At 36.8% G+C, this 17,472-nt stretch overlaps 1 protein-coding gene across 1 annotated transcript; it reads right to left on the reverse strand.

Moving 5' to 3' along the window:
- Window positions 1-8,097: 8,097 nt before the first annotated feature.
- Window positions 8,098-15,929, reverse strand: LOC133693176 (G-type lectin S-receptor-like serine/threonine-protein kinase B120). Its single transcript, XM_062114339.1, has 7 exons — window positions 14,510-15,929; window positions 14,176-14,292; window positions 9,527-9,735; window positions 9,218-9,428; window positions 8,895-9,132; window positions 8,673-8,820; window positions 8,098-8,562 (listed from the first exon to the last, which is right to left on the reverse strand). Exons 1-7 carry the CDS (start codon window positions 15,840-15,842, stop codon window positions 8,254-8,256), a joined length of 2,565 nt encoding a protein of 854 aa, XP_061970323.1. The 5' UTR covers window positions 15,843-15,929; the 3' UTR covers window positions 8,098-8,253.
- Window positions 15,930-17,472: the final 1,543 nt, after the last annotated feature.

Raw genomic sequence — 17,472 nt, forward strand, 5'->3', positions numbered from 1 at the left:
ACCAGTTTTCCGAGACAATTTATTTAGAAATGGTCATGAATATAATTGTTAGTCAAGAATTGATGAAAATATCTTTTCTTGAAATTATAGTTAAATGAGTTGACTTAATGAATTTGTGATCGATAACTTAACTCGGTTTAGGTTTCAATTTTTATTCAATATTGTTGTTTTAATTTTTACTCAAAACAATTAATTTTATATAAAAAATAAAAAAAATCAATGAATCTGATATTATTATATTTCACCCAGATTTAATTAGATTAATTACTGGATTTAACCTGTTTAATTCCCAACTCAATTCAAAAAATCAAACCACTCCAGGCCAGGTTTGATTTGACGGGTCATCTGATATTTATCTTGATGATTAAAGTAAACACTTCTATTGATTAAAGTAATCACATGTTGCTAAATAAAAAATATTATATATCAAGATAAACTTGCCACAGCATGCTCTCTCCTTTACAGCTTTTAATAAAAATCTAGCCTTCGGAATTCAACAGCTACGCCTACTGCTGTTTATACCAATCCACTGTAATTACATAGTAATTAAGTGCATCTAAGACTACCTAATTATTAAACCTTTTTCCCCATGACCCTCCCTAGTTCCTACATAAATCCAATGATATCTTGGTATTAAAAGAAACAATCATCTGGCATCTATCGCTGTTCTTGTCACGTTATTAACGGAAGATGCCCCAGCAGAGCTCATCAATTAATGACCTTGGTTCTGCCATATTTCTGCCTGCAACAAAAGCAGGTTGCTAGGGTTCTGGGAGAGATACGCGGTCCTTTACAATCTTGGAGATGACATCAGACATTGTAGGCCGATCAGCAGGAATTTCTTGGACACAAAGGAGTCCTATGTTTATGTATCTCAACAGCATAGAAGTTGAAGGAGGATCTCCCAGGCTTGGATCCATCAAGTCCAAAGCCTTATTAGAATATTTCCATAACTTCCATGCCAATGGTATAACAACGCAAAGTTGCATCGTTAGTGTGGAGACTAGGAAAGTAATCAAATAAAATTCAAGCAGGAAGAAAAAGAAAAAAGGAGTATATGAAAGCTCCCCACATGTTCAAGAAGATGGAGGGAGTCGCTGTGGTAGAAACTAGTATTCTTCTTGCCGCTCACAATCTCAAGTACCAGCACCCCGTAGCTAAACACATCAGATTTTATTGAGAAGAGACCCTCCATAGCATATTCAGGGGACATATAGCCACTAAAATTTGAAAAGGTCAGCGCACATCATGTTAAGAGTAGCATGTCCTGGAAAACAGAATTTAAGAAACTTACTATGTTCAAACGATCCTGTTGGTGTTAGCTTGAGTTTCATTGCCTCTGAAAATTCGAGCCATCCCGAAATCGGATATTTTTGGAATAGAATGTTGCCCAATTAAATGAACCAAAGTCCTTCTGAGAGTTTATTCAAACTATTTTAACATTTTTCTTAGAATAATCAGGATTTCTCATTTGAACGTAAACTTACCTTATAAACAGGTCCTAATCCTCCCTCTCCAAGCTTATCTGAGAACTGTCCAGTCGCAACTAATGGCAATTCCATACTTTTATTCCATCTTTTCTTCCCATTGTCAACAGAGCTAGATTCATTGCTTGTTGAGCTAGGATCGGTATCGAAATCAAAGAGCAATAAATTGTGACTTGCATGTTCCTTCCCTGTTTAAGAAAAAAAATTAAAAATGACTGAACACAATCACCTTTTTGAACACAATCACGCTCTTATAACTTTATATGGATAAAATTTTATGGCAAGTAATAATATAAAAAATGCAAAGTTATTAGAACAACGACCATATTTTATGGTGAAGCAATAGTTGTAGTGGTGATAAAGGTTGGGGTAGGAATGGAGGGGTGATGGTGATGGTAGTGGAGGAGTGATAAGGTGTGTTACCGTATATGTATACAATTAGGACTCTTAATATTAATTATCAAAGACTATCTTATCATAGACTCCTTGTATAGCAAAATAACTTTTTATGTAGAGTCCTTGTATGGCAAAATAACCTGCAATGTATAAGAGGCTTCTTTATGCCGAGTGCAGGAGGAGAGAACATTCTGCAAAGTTAATAAATTGATTAACTCTCTTGGTACTCTGCTTTTGGCTTGAATATATTAACATGGTATCAGAGCTTCTTTCAAATCCTTGCTTGCCTCTGTCTTGAATTTTCCTTTGGCTTTTGCTGTAGTTGCTTTACTCATCTTGGACCCATCTTTTTCATATTACTCCCGGTGGAAAGTGTGCAGGCGAGAGAGAAGGAGTGATTGTTGGATCCTTATTTCCAACTTTGTGTTATTCTTGTTTTCTCTGTTGTTATTCTTGACAGTTCTTGGTTTCAAAATCTGCAAATCTGTCATGCTTTTCTGGTGTTATTCTTGGCAGCTTCAGATCTTCCTTCTTTGGTGGTGTTTTTGGTAGTTTTAGAATCATTCTTCTTCGTTTCAGTTATTGGGTTTCTAGTGCAACTCTTGGCTGTTTCAGATCTTGGTTTTCTGCTGCTATTCTCAGTAGTTTTAGATCAGTTTTTTTGCTGCTATTCTCAGCAACTCTTGGCTTCAAAATCTGGTGTGTATCCCTCTTCCATTACACTAATTCCCTGTCAGTTTTAGTTTCAAAATCTATTTCTTTTTAGTTTTATCATGTCTTCGGATAAGCTAGACTTGTTCCATATTCGTCTTAATGGGAAAAATTATTCTGCTTGGGAGTTTCAATTTTAATTATTCGTCAAAGGGAAAGAACTGTGGGGGCATATTAATGGGAGTAATCCTGCACCTATAGATGTCGATGCTTTGTCTAGATGGGAAATCATGGATGCTTGGGTTATGACCTGGATCCTTAACTCTAACTCAATAGAACCTCATCTTGTTCTCAATTTGAGGCCTTATAAAACTGCTGCTGCTATGTGGAATTATCTAAATAAGGTTTATAATCAGAATAACATAGTTCGGCGTTTTCAATTAGAGTATGAGATGGCTAACTTCATACAAGGAAGTCTCTCTATTGAGGAATACTTTTCCGGCTTTCAAAATCTTTGGGCTAATTATTCAGATATTGTTTATGCTAATGTTCCTACTGTAGCTCTCTCTGCTGTTCAAGCAGTGCACGACACAAGCAAGAGAGATCAATTCTTGATGAAGCTCCGTTTTGATTTTGAAACTGCATGCTCTAATTTGATGAATCGTCATCCTGTACCATCTTTAGATGCCTGTTTGAGTGAACTTCTTCGTGAGGAGCAGCGTATCATAACTCAGGCAGCTATGGAACATAGGGCAAATGTTAGTGCACCTGTTTCTGTGGCTTATGCAGCACAAGGGAGAAATAAAGGTAGAAATATGCATGTTGTCCAATGTTTTAGTTGTAAAGGTTTTGGTCATATTGCTCGGGATTGCCCCAAGAAATTCTACAACTACTGTAAGAAACATGGTCATATCATCTCTGCTTGTCCCATTTGACTTGAAAGGAAACAAGGAACTGCTTATCATGCCTCCATTGGTGCCTCTGGTTCTGCTGCATTGCCTATTGCCTCACCTGTTGTTCCTATTCCTACTCCTATAGGCTTAGCAAACCCGAATACACTCACTCCTGAAATGGTACAACAAATGATCATTTCTGCTCTTTCTGCTCTTGGGTTCTCAGGTAATCATAAACTTCTTTTTAAGCCATGGTATTTAGACTCTGGTGCCTCCAACCACATGACCAATACTACCGTTCCTCTTTTCAATGTCAGAAATTATAATGGAAATCTGAAAATTAGTACCGCTGATGGCAGTTCTCTGCCTATCAATGCTGTTGGTGATCTTTCTCATTCTTTAACTGATGTTTTTGTGTCTCCTGACCTCTCCACAAATCTTATTTCTGTTGGTCAATTAATTGATAATAATTGTGATGTTCATTTCTCCCATTCTGGTTGTATTGTACAGGATCAAGCGTCATGGAAGATGATCGCGAAGGGGCCTAAAGTGGGACGACTCTTTCCTCTTCATATTTCTCATTCCACCAGTATTTCTAGTTTTCCTTTACTTTCCTTTGCATGTAATTTTATTGGTTTTGAAAATAAGAGATGGCATAAACGTCTAGGCCATCCAAACTCTGATGTACTTCGTACTTTGATTAATTCTGGATTATTAGGACATAAAACATGTTCTTCTCTTGATCTTTCTTTTGATTGTACATTATGCAAACTTGGCAAAAGTAAAGTTTTACCTTTTTCTCATCATGCATCTCGTGCCTCCAAATGTTTTGATATTATTCATAGTGATGTTTGAGGGATTGCACTTGTTGTTTCTCATGCTCATTACAAATACTTTGTTACTTTCATTGATGACTTTAGTCGTTTTATGTGGGTTTACTTCCTCCGAGCTAAAACTGAAGTTTTTTTCGATTTTTAAGCGATTTCTTGCACTTCTTAAAACTCAATTTTCTGCCAGCATCAAAGTCTTAAGCTCTGATTCTGGTGGTGAATACATGTCTAATGAGTTTCAAGGCTTTCTTCAAAGCAAAGGAATCATCTCTCAACGTTCTTGTCCTTCGACACCACAGCAAAACAGTGTAGCTGAGAGAAAAAATCATCACCTTCTTGATGTAGTAAGAACTCTTTTACTTGAATCATATGTTCCTCCTCGTTTTTGGTGTGAAGCTCTTTCTACTTCAGTTCATTTGATTAATCGTTTACCTTCTCCTACATTAAATAATGTTTCCCCTTTCTTTAAGTTATTTGGTCATTCTCCTTTATATTCTGATCTTCGTACATTTGGTTGTGTTTGTTTTGTGCATCTCCCTGCTCATGAACGACATAAACTTATTGCTTAATCTGTTAAGTGTGTTTTTCTTGGTTATGCTATCCCTCAAAAGGGTTATGTTTGTTATGATCCTCATGCTTGTCGTATACGGGTTTCTAGAAATGTGATTTTCTTTGAAAATCAATATTTCTTTCCATCTCATGTTGAATTGCCATCTGCATCTTTACCTCTTTTGCCTAGTTTTTCTGATTCCACAACAATGGTGGAAAGGTTTAGACCTGGTTTTGTTTATGAAAGACGTCGTCGACATGAATCTGATTCCACTTCTTTTGTGCCCCTTTTCTATCTTGACCCAGTGCCTGATCCTGCTCCTATTTCTACCACTCTTCGTCGATCTACTCGTCTTTCTCGACCTCCTGATTGGTATGGATTTTTCACTTCTGTCTCTCTTGTCACTACTTTATCCACTATTTCTATTCCCTTTTGTTACAAACAGGCCATGAAACATACATGTTGGCAAAATGCAATGCAAGCAGAACTTCAAGCACTTGAGGAGAATCATACTTGGGATATTGTTCCTTGTCCTTCTACAGTCAAACCTATTGGGAGTAAATGGGTCTTCTCTGTAAAACTACGTTCTGATGGGTCTTTAGAACGTTACAAAGCTCGCCTCGTAGCTCTGGGTAACAAGCAGGAATATAGGGTTGACTATGAGGAGACATTTTCTCCTGTTGCCAAAATGACCACAGTTCGAACTATCTTAGCTATTGCCGCTTCACAGTTATGGCAACTGCATCAAATGGATATGAGGAATGCCTTTCTTCATGGTGATCTCCATGAAGAGATTTACATGAAGCTCCCCTCTGGTATGATTACTTCTTCTCCTCACAATGTCTGTAAACTAAGACGTTCTTTGTATGGGCTTAAACAGGCTCCCCGAGCTTGGTTTGAGAAGTTTCGCAGTACAATTCTTTCATTCAGTTTTATACAAAGTCAGTATGATCCTTCTCTCTTCTTCCACACATCTGTGTCAGGTATAGTCCTTCTCCTGGTTATGTGGATGATATTATCATTATTGGCACTGACTATGGTTTGATCACTAAGCTTCAGCAACAATTACATGCAACTTTCCATATGAAAGATCTTGGCCAGCTCACATACTTCTTAGGATTAGAAGTTCATCACCGACCCAATGGTATGTTCGTGAATCAACATAAGTATATTCAAGATCTTATTACCTTGGCTGGTTTGGAGGACACTTCTTCTGTTGATACTCCTATGGAAGTAAATGTCAAATACAGAAAAGATGAAGGGGACTTACTAGATGATCCTACTCTCTATAGGAGCCTGGTTGGAAGTCTTATATACTTAACCACTACTCGACCTGATATATCCTATGCTGTCCATCAGGTCAGTCAGTTTATGTCTTCTCCTCGGCATCTCCATCTTGCTGCAGTTTGACGCATCATCCGCTATCTTCGAGGCTCACCTAATCGTGGGTTGTTCTTCCCTACCGGCTCCTCTCTTCAACTTGTTGCCTATAGTGATGCTGATTGGGCTGGGTGTCCGGATACACGTCGATCTACTACGGGTTGGTGTATGTGTTTTAGGTAATGCCTTAATTTCATGGAAACGTAAGAAACAAGATCGTGTTTCTAAATCCTCCACTGAGGCTGAGTATCGTGCCATGTCTACTGCTTGTTCTGAAATTGTATGGCTGCGCGGTCTTCTCGAAGAGCTTGGGTTTCCTCAGGTCACCTCTACCCTACTTCATGCTGATAATACTAGTGCTATTCAGATTGCCACCAATCTTGTTTTTCATGAACGCACCAAACCTATTGAGGTTGATTGTCATTTTATTCGCAACACCTTGGAAAATCAGGTGATATCTCTTCCTCACATATCTTCCGATCTCCAAATAGCTGATGTCTTCACTAAAGCTATGACTCGACAGCGACATCAATTTCTTATTGGCAAATTGTTGTTGGTTGACTTACCAGCATCAATTTGAGGAGGGATGTTACCGTATATGTATACAATTAGGACTCTTAATATTAACTATCAAAGATTATCTTATCATAGACTCCTTGTATAGCAAAATAACCTTATATATAGACTCCTTATATGGCAAAATAACATGCAATGTATAAGAGGTTTCTTTATGTCGAGTGCAGGAGGGGAGAACATTCTGCAAAGTTAATAAATTGATTAACTCTCTTGGTACTGTGCTTTTGGCTTGAATATATTAACAAGGTGATGGTGGTGATAGGAATATGATGATAGAGCAGTAGCAACAAGGTAGCAGCCAGTGTGGTAGCAGTTTCAGCGGTGGTCCTAGCTGCAAGATAGTGGTGGTTAAAATTATTGCATGATATTGTAAGTAGATTAGTGACCTAAATATTTTATACAACTTTATAAGGTGAAAATTATTTTCAATAAACAAATTAAGTTTAATGGTAGACTGGGAAACAAGTACATGAAAATGATCTAGCTCTTGCATTATCAAACATCTAATAAAGCATCCAAAAACCATCTAAGATTAACATATAAGAAAATCGCAATGGTCTTTTCAATTCTATAAAAACCCCATCAGAGACATAGGATTTTTCTTTCATTCATCGAAGAACAACTTAACAGGAAAATCCTACTTCCAAACAGAGAATCTTGTATAAGGAAAGACAAAAACAAGCAAACAGACTTAGTATTGTCGAATATCTAGTGGCAACTCCTTAATTTTGTTCCTTAATAAATGTATCCACACCAGGCAATCTTCAACATATCAGCACCCCCTCAGCAAAACCAGTTATTCAGGCCCTCTATGCAATCAGGGTGACGAGCTGCTTGGAAGGAAGGTATTGAACTGGCTGTGTCAGTGTTGGCCTGTCGGGCCTATTTAGCCTACTCAACTGCTTCAAGCCTTCAGCTAAAGGGACAGCTTTATAATCTGACCACATTGCCTTTTCTTTGAAATAAAAACATGTACTAGCATTTAGCTGCAGGTAGAAGGGGATGATCGCTTTCTTTTCTTCCCACGCTATTCTTGTTACTGCTTTAATCTCTTATGCCAGTTTGGTTACAGCCTTACAGGGATTTCCAGCAGTTTCCATTGCAGGTGAGTTTTCTAGCCTTGGCAACAACATCTAGTCTGAATTCTGATAGATATAAGCGATTGGTGTCTTGAAGAGTTTGTTTGGTGCACAGACAGCAGTCGAGTTATCAACATCTGACGGGCTAATTATGTGGTATTATATGATGAATTTGTACTGAAAGGAAGATGAGTTTTTAATATATTTAAGATTTGAATTAAATGTGTTCTATGAATACTTGATTTGATGTTGTTCATGTTTCAATACAATGAGAATAACAGGAAAAACAGAAACAAACTATTGTACGATTCAAAGCGGATAACTTGTACAAATAAGCTTGATCCACGTTCCATACTCATAGCTTCCTCTGATGAAGTAGCTTCATGTCCTTTAGACCTCTTGATGACAAAACTATCTCCCATCTATCGCCGTTATTGTCATATTATTCACGGAAGGTACCCCAGAACAGCTCATCAATGGTCTTTGTACTGCCATGTTTCTGCCTGCAACAAAAGCAGGCTGCTTAGGTTCTAGGAGAGCCACGTGTTCGTTTACAATCATGGATATAACATCAGACATTGTAGGCCGATCAGCAGGATTTTCTTGGACACAAAGAAGCCCTATGTTTATGTATCTCAACAGCGTAGCAGTTGAAGGAGGATCTCCCAGGATTGGATCCATCAAGTCCAAAGCTTTATTAGAATTCCATAACTTCCATGCCTATGGTATAACAACGCAAATGCTGCACCATTAGTGTGGAGACTAGGAAAGTATTCAAATACAATTCAAGGAGGAATAAAAAGAAAAGAGGGTGTATGAAAGCTCCCCACATGTCCAAGAAGATTGAGGGAGTCGCTGTGGTAGAAACTAGTATTCTTCTTGCCGCTCACAATCTCAAGTACCAGCACCCCGAAGCTAAACACATCAGATTTTATTGAGAAGAGACCCTCCATAGCATATTCAGGGGACATATAGCCACTAACAATTGGAAAGGTCAGTGCGGATCATGTTAAGAGTAGCTGGTACTGGAAAGTGGAATTCAAGAAACTTACTATGTTCCAACGATCCTGTTGGTGTTTGCTTGAGTTTCGTTGCCTCCGAAAATTCGAGCCATCCCGAAATCAGATATTTTTGGATTCATGTCACTGTCTAATAGAATGTTGCTAGGTTTTAAATCCCTGTGAATGATTCGTAACCGCGAGTATCTATGTAGATACAGAAGGCCTTGAGCAATTCCTTCGATTATCCGAATCCGTGTGCCCCAATCTAAGATTTGTCCTCTGTTTGCATCTGTTTATAGTTTATACACAAATCTGATATAAATTTCTTGAAGCATTTGGAAAGTTTATGAAATTTAATGCAAGAACATGCTGACCAAAGAGAAGGAAATCCAAGCTTTTATTTGGCATGTACTCATAGATTAGCATTTTTTCATCCCGTTCAATACAGGAACCTAATAGCCTGACAAGATTCCGGTGCTGGAGTTTGGCGATTAGAATTGTCTCATTTCTGAACTCCTCGAGCCCCTGCCCAGATCTTTCTGAAAGCCTCTTCACTGCTATTTCCAGTCCCTTAGATAATTTGCCCTGATAAATGAACCAAGAGTCATTCTGAAAGCTCATTCAAACAATTTTAATTTTATTTTTTCTGAAAAGGATAGAATAATTATTTGAACGTAAATTACTTTATAAACAGGTCCAAATCCTCCCTCTCCAAGCTTGTCTGAGAATTGTCCAGTTGCAACTGATACGCTCTCATAACTGAACAATGGCAATTCCATATTCTTACTCCATCTATTCTTCCGATTGTCAACAGAGCTAGATTCTTTGTTAGTTGAGCTAGGATCGGTATCGAAATCAAAGAGCAATAAATCCTGACCTGTATATTCCTTCCCTGTTCAAGAAAAAAAATAAAAAATTACTGAACACAATCACTTTGTTAAAATATCCAGCAATTCTGATTATATCAACCAAAAATGTAACCACTTCAGGTTATAATAACCACAATTTCCGACATTAAAAGGGATTCCAATTGTCAATTTTTGTCATGAAAAAAGAAACTTTGGTGTTTGTTTGGGGTTAGATATTTTACCCACAGACAACTTTAACGTTTTTAACATTTTATATGAGAAGTTTTACGGAGCTCGGTAAGTAATGATGTGGTGGTTTACAGGAGACAAACACACGAAAATCAGATTTCAGTTAAATATTTTAGGCAGTCTTCAATTCAAAAACATGTCTTAACTCCAACAAAATTAACCTTATCATCTGCATACCCAACACATAATTACATGGGAGGGGTTTTTCTTACTTTTCATTACCAGTTTCGTAACCTAATTTTTTATTCTTTTATTTTATTTTATTTTTAAAAAATAAATGACATGAAGAAAATGAAAAAATGAAATGAATAAAGAATAAATCGAAATTAGAAGTTTGAGAACTTAATTAAACTTTGAATTACTTCATTAATCAAATCAAAAGCTTAATTAAATAATTAATAAATTTGGGGACTTAATTCAACTAGAAATTAGTTTAATTAAATCAGGGGCTTAATTGAATAAATACTAAAATTTGGGGCTGATTTGGGTCAAAATTGCAAGAAATGAAAGTCCAAAAACTAAAGAGAAAAGAAGGGGGTACTGTAAGGAGCATAATTAATTTTTGCAGGGGTAATTTTGAAAACATTAAAAGTTGAAGAGTCAATTAAAGACTTAATTGAAAAAGTCAGAAATCAAGGACGTTTCTGTGAACGGATATAAAATATAGGGGTCCAATTACAATGTACCCAGGGGCTTGGTTACAATGTTTCATAAATTGAGTGACCAAAATGAAAATGGCCATTCCCATCCGGAACAATTTTAAGGAGAAACGGCAGCAAATCAACGGAAGCCTGCCAGCTGCCCCACGATGCCTGCCGTTACAAAGGCAAGAACGCATGGCATTCTCTGGCTTTATAAAAGCCGGAGAAAGGGCATAACGAGGAGGGAGGGAAAAAGACACGAACAAGAAAAAAACGAACGGAGAGAAAAACCAGAGAAGCACGGATAGAGAGAGAGAGAGAGAGAGAGAGAGAGAGAGAGAGAGAGAACCAGAGACACAGACATGGAGAACAAACAGGGCGAACCAACACGGAAACAGGGACGCAAAACACAAAAGAAAACAGAGAGGAAACCAGAAGAACAAGCAAACACAGGAGACAAAGTAAACACAGAAAAAACAAAAAGAGAAGAACGAATAACACAGAGACGAGACGAAGAGCAGGAGACAGACAAAAAACACAGAGAGCCGGGAAGAAGCAGAAAAGGAAGGAAACAAAAAAAAAGAGTGAGGCACAGGAAGAGAAGGCTAAGGAACAGAGGAGAGGGGAGGCCAATAGCAGAAAGACGAGCACTGATCTTCTTCCAGAACTCCAGCAACAAAACACCACCTCCAGGTAAGCTCCTTTCGTTTCCCTCCCTTCAGAAATAATTACCCTGTCACTGTGCAAAGCATGCACAGTGACCAGCCGGGTAGCTGGTTTGTGCCGGTTACCAGCTGCGCCGGACTTATGCAAGTGATCAGGCTGGGCCGGTTAAGTCCAGTCTATACAGGTTGAGCCGAACCTTATTAAAAAAAGAGGAAAAAACTAAGGCCGGGTTGGGCCTGGTCTTCAGCCCATTCAGTCCAATTTATTTTGGATCAAGGGTGTGTTTTTAAAATACTTTCTTATACCAAACTTCTTTATTTTATTAATTTGTTTTGATATTTGTTTAAACAAGCTTATTTTTTATATCAGAAAATTTTTAAAAAATTTATGAGCCTTTTTGAATTTATTTATAGGTCCCTCGAGTATTTTGTTTTTCTAAAAATTTCATTATATATTTAATTTGTGATTTTTTACTGTAAAATATAAATTTGGTATACAATATCTACTCTATTTTTTTTTACAAAAATAATAAGAAAAATATATATTTCTTGTTTTCAATTTAAATTTTACTGGTTTATTTATTGATGTCAGAGTCAGAAATATTATATGTTTTTTTGTTATATAATATTTACCAACACTAGAATTGTAAAATATCCGTAGTTGAATATTTGATGATGCCAGAATCAGGAATAATACAAGCAGACCATCAGTAATATAGTATAACAAACTCTTAGTAATTTCAGATAAAATCAGTAATGAAGTCTATCTTAGGTAAGATATTAAAAAAGTGATAATATTTTTTTTGTGTAACTAGTTTCATATAAAATATTTTTTATTAATCAATTAGAATTTTTATTAATTATAAAGGTGATGACTTTTTAAATAGACATTTTTTTTTCTTTAAAAAGTAAAATGTCAAAAACATGTTCTTTTGTCCAAATTAAATTTTTAAAAGTTACCATATCGATACGATAACCAGTAACTTCAAGGTTTAATTAAATTAAGTCTACCAGCAGACAACAGAAATTACAGAAAGAACCAGGATGTACCTCCGTGTATGAGCTTTCCTTTGCGCAGACATTTGAAGTACATGAAGAGGCCGAAGGTAATCAGAGTAGTTGGAATAGCCACAGCCAAGGTTGTCCGTATTGTCCTTTTGATATTACCTACTTGTAAATATAGATCAAATATTACCAAGTCATAAACCAAAACCTGTACAATGGATTAAGAAGTTTTTTTTATTGTAGAAAAAATGGAAAGTTAGGTTTTGTATCTCACTTTTTTTGACAGGGAACACTGCGTCCGCGTTTTTATCTGAAAATACAAGACTTGTCAAAAATGGTTTCTCGTCATTTATTGGATCATACTGTCTATATGTACAAAGCCATACCTGTTCGGGTACTGCCATTACCAATCAGTAGTTCAAGCTCAGAAGCAGCAAGTCTGATGTAAATTTCTGCGCCAGCCCGGCCATCAGCAATCGCTGACTGTTTTAAGTCTATAAGATCTCCTTCCCATAAAGAACACCCACTGTTATAATTATAGGCATAAGCCACGCAAGAACAAATTTCCATGCAATCCAATCTACATCTTTCAGCACTCACTTTCTGATATGTTTTTGAATTTGCAGGTAATGTCAGATTCGAAATCTCTAGGAATCCATCTTCCTTTCCGACACTTCTCTTATTTTCACACTGCAAAGGAGATTTCCTAACACAACCACTTGACCAATCATTTTGCACTAATGGTTTAAAACCTTTCAGGCATTCACAATTATAGCTTGATGAATTTTCATTAAAGACTCCGTAAACACCACAGAAACCATAAACACCAGCTTGGTCTCGTGGTGAGGACCAAAAAAGAAACCAATTCCAAACACCTTCCGACCAAGTGAGTTGTTGCATCTGTCCTGAAACACCAATCACGAATCTTGAAAGATATGAGGTATTGCACACAGAATAGGTATTCACGAACCTAACTGACCTTATAAACAGGTCCAAATCCTCCCTCTCCAAGCTTGTCTGAGAATTGTTCAGTTGCAACTGATACGCTCTCATAACTGAATAATGGCAATTCCATATTTTTACTCCATCTTTTCTTCCCATTGTCAACAGAGCTAGATTCATTGTTAGTTGAGCTAGGATCGGTATCGAAATCAAAGAGCAATAAATCGTGACCGGTATATTCCTTTCCTGTTTAAGAAAAAATTAAAAATTACTGAACACAATCACTTTGTTGAAATATCCAGCAATTCTGATAATATCAAGCAAAAATGTACAATTTCAAGCATTAAATTAAAAGGTATTCTAAACATATTGTTTTCATGAATAAGAAACTTAGGTGTTTGCTTGGCGTAAAATATTTTAACATTTTACTTTATATGGATAAAATTTCACTAAGCTTGGTATGTAATGATATAAAAAATACAATGGTATTAGAATGATTAAAATGTTTTATGGTGATGAGATGGTTGTGATAGTGATTACTGATTATGGTTATAGTGGTAATAAAGGTTCGGGGGGGTGGGGGGGGGGGGGGTGATAATTGTGGTATGGTGAGCAGACACCGCGTTAGTAGTTACAGTGGAGGTCCTGGCAGCAAGGTAGTGGAGGTTCAGTGTTAGTAAAATATTTTATAGAATTTTGTAAGGTGAAAATTACTTGAAGTTTAATGATAGACTGTAAATTTTAAGGGAAACAAGTACATGAATATCATATATACATATTTCAGTGGAACTCTTACACAAAACAGTCTCTATTTCAACACACATACACACACACAACTAACTCCAACAAAATGAACCTTATTATCTGCATAGCTAACACATAATCACAAAGCAGGACTTTTTCTTACTTTTCATTACTATAACTTAAGGGCTAATTAAGTCTACCAGGAGACAGCAGAAATTAAAGCAAGAACAGGATGTACCTTTGTGTATGAGCTTTCCCTTGCGCAGACAGCTGAAGTATATGTAGAGGCCTAAGGTAATCAGAGTTACTGGAACAGCCACAGCCAAGGTTACCCATATTTTCCTTCTGTTATTACCTACTTGAAAACGTAGATCAAATATTAACCAAATCATAAACCAACACATTTACAATTAAAAATTTTTTTGAAGTAGAAAAAAATGGAAAGATAGGCTATGTAGGGACATTGCGTCCACCCTTTTATCTGGAAAGACTACACCTTATTTTGTGAAAAATAGTTGCTCAACATTTATTGGATCATTTATGGCTATATAGATACAACCTTCTTACCATACCTATTCGGCTAAACCCACTACCAGTCTCATGGTCAACTTCAGAAGCAGCAAATCTGATGTAAATTTCTGCTTCAGTCCTGCCACCAGCAAACTCTGCCCGTTGTAAGTTTATAAGAGCTCCATCCCATAAAAGACACTCACCATTATTATCATTATAGGCATGAGCCATGCAAGAACAATTTTCAATGCAATCCAATCTGCATCTTTCATAACTCACTTTCTGATATGCTTTTGAATTTCCTGGTAATGTTAGATTCGACATCTTTAAAAACCCATCATTTGACACTGCAATATTTTTCCTATGTTGACAATGCAAAGGAGACATCCTAAGGCAACCGCTTGGCCAATCATTTGCTACAAATGGTCTAAAACCTCTGAGACATCCGCAAGGAGGTGATGAATTTACTTGAAAGACTCCAAAAGCCCCGCATAAACCATAAATATCAGCTTGGTATTTTGGTTGAGCCCATAAAAGAAACCATTCCCTAATATTTCCCAAATAACTGAATTGTTTGATCTGTCCTGAAACACCAATCACGGTTCTTGAAAGAAATGAGGTATCGTACAAAGAATAGGTGAAATAGCTTTCATTTTCATTTGATACATAACTATAATTGAAAATATAGTTCAATCTCATCTCAGGTACCAAGGTAAATCTTTCTCCATTCCAATCACCACTGCTCCAATACCTGTGTGACCTGTTCCACTCTATGAAAAACTGACTACTTCCATTTGGGTCGATCCCAATCGAGAACATACCTGGTGCAGGATCTTCTGGGTTTTTCCATGAAATAAGCCGCTGCACTTGCCCAGTGTGCTTGTTGATTCCAAGCTTTCCACCAGGTAGCCATGTATCAGTTGGATTGTCAAAACTCTGCCAGTAAATAGCGGATGGGTTTGAGCCATCTTTAATGACAAAGTTTCCATTATCAAGAAGTGCTGCTTGTGCTGTACTAGTATTCGGCACTGAAGATGCAAGAGCTGTTGACCAAACTGTTTCGGTGAAATTTTTCAGCAGGACAAGAATGCCATCCGGTGACAATTCAAGCTTCGATGAAGCAGGGTTGTTTAAAGGGCTCTCCCTATTTGCTACCCAAACAATCGTCTTATTTGGGACGTTCTTATACCATATTCCCAGGTAAATGCTTAAAGAAGCGCCTGGCTTGAAGAAACCGAGTTCAAAAATGCCGTTTTGAGATATTAGAGTTTGGTTTGCAGAGAGAGATTGGCCAACCAAAAGGGTGTCATCTCCAATTGAGAAGCAAGTCCTATGGTAAACGAATAGCAACAAAAGCACAAAGAGCCAGAAACAAGGCTTTGTCTTAACACACATCCTCTCTAATTTGTGGGATTATGGGTGTAAGAAATGTAACTGAGAATGAACCAGAGAACGAGGGATGAAAACAAAGAAGAAATCCCTTGCCTATTTTAATTTATTACTCTTTGTTTGTTTTGTAAGAGGTTTTTTTGACTAAACAATTACCACAGTAATAGTAGACTTGAAATGTCTATTAATAATTAATAAAGTTTCATTGTATTCTTTGGGTGCCTATTAGGATTTAGGACTATTATTAATTAAAGTCCATTTCAAAGTCAAAGATGAATACACTTCTTTTGGCCTTCAGTAAACCCTGAAAAGTCAATGATTATTTACAGGAAAATGAAATCTATATATGTAATTGCAAATGAGATAAGAGGAAACATAATAATAGGAAATAGCAACGGAATTAATGATATGTAATTGATTACATCCAAATATCGTGTGAGTTTATTACTGCCAGTATAGCTGAAATTAGATTTATTGTATTTTAGTCAAATTAGATTTATTATATTTTAGTCAAATCCATAGTCTAGATCTTAATTCGGCTGTGCCTTAATAAAAACTAAATAATTTCTTATGATTTCTGAAATCTAAGAAGACCACTGACAAATTAATAATCCAAAGTCCTTATTCTTTAGATCTCTATGAAGTAGCTTCATGCCCTTTAGACCTCTTGATGAAAAAATTATCTCCCATCTATCGCTGTATAAGGAAAGACAAAAACAAGCAAACAGACTTCGTATTGTCAAATTTCTAGTTGCAACTCCTTAATTTTGTTCCTTAATAAATGTAACTACACCAGGCAATCTTCAGCAAAACCTGTTATCCAGGCCCTCTATGCAATCGAGGTGACGAGCTGCTTGAAAGGAAGGAAAGAAGGAAGGTATTGGACTGGTTGTGTCAGTGTTGGCCTGTTGGGCCTATTTAGCCCACTCAACTGCGAAGTGTGTTCGGTGCACAGGCAGCAGTCGAGTTATCAATATCTGACGGTCTAATTATGTGGTATTATAAGATGCATTTGTACTAAAAGGAAAATGAGTTTTTAATATATTTAAGATCTGAATTAAATGTGTTATATGAATACTTGATTTGATGTTGTTCATGTTTCAATACAATGAAAATAATAGGAAAAACTGAAACAAACTATTGTACGATTCAAATAAGCTTGATCTACGGTCCATGCTCATAGCTTCCTGGCACTGATATTGAAGTAGCTTCATGTCCTTTAGACCTCTTGATGAAAAAACTATCTCCCATCTATCGCCGTTATTGTCATATTATTCACAGAAGGTACCCCAGAAGAGCTCATCAATGGTCTTTGTTCTGCCATGTTTCTGCCTGCAACAAAAGCAGGTTGCTTAGGTTCTGGGAGAGCCACGTGTTCGTTTACGATCATGGATATAACATCAGACATTGTAGGCCGATCAGCAGGACTCATGAAATTAGAAAAGAACTAAATGCTGACCAAAGAGAAAGAAATCCAAGCTTTTATTTGGCATGGACTCATAGATTAGCATTTTCTCATCCCGTTCAATACAGGAACCCAGTAGCCTGACAAGATTCCGGTGCTGGAGTTTGGCTATTAGAATTGTCTCATTTCTGTGTTAGAATACTAGTATGCAAATCCGACAAGACAAAAGAC

This window comes from Populus nigra, chromosome 5 (genome assembly GCF_951802175.1).
Source record: "Populus nigra chromosome 5, ddPopNigr1.1, whole genome shotgun sequence".
Classification (NCBI taxonomy): Eukaryota; Viridiplantae; Streptophyta; class Magnoliopsida; order Malpighiales; family Salicaceae; genus Populus; species Populus nigra.

Bases quoted from the DNA above. Each gene is read 5' to 3' on its own strand.
- LOC133693176 (XM_062114339.1), bottom strand. From the start codon at position 15,842: ATGTGTGTTAAGACAAAGCCTTGTTTCTGGCTCTTTGTGCTTTTGTTG. The intron at 14,293-14,509 runs GTATGGTAAGAA...GTTTTCAAGTAG, and splicing joins TAGTGGGTTTAGCCGAATAG to GTAATAACAGAAGGAAAATA. The intron at 8,563-8,672 runs GTGGGGAGCTTT...GTTATACCATAG, and splicing joins CCCTCAATCTTCTTGGACAT to GCATGGAAGTTATGGAATTC.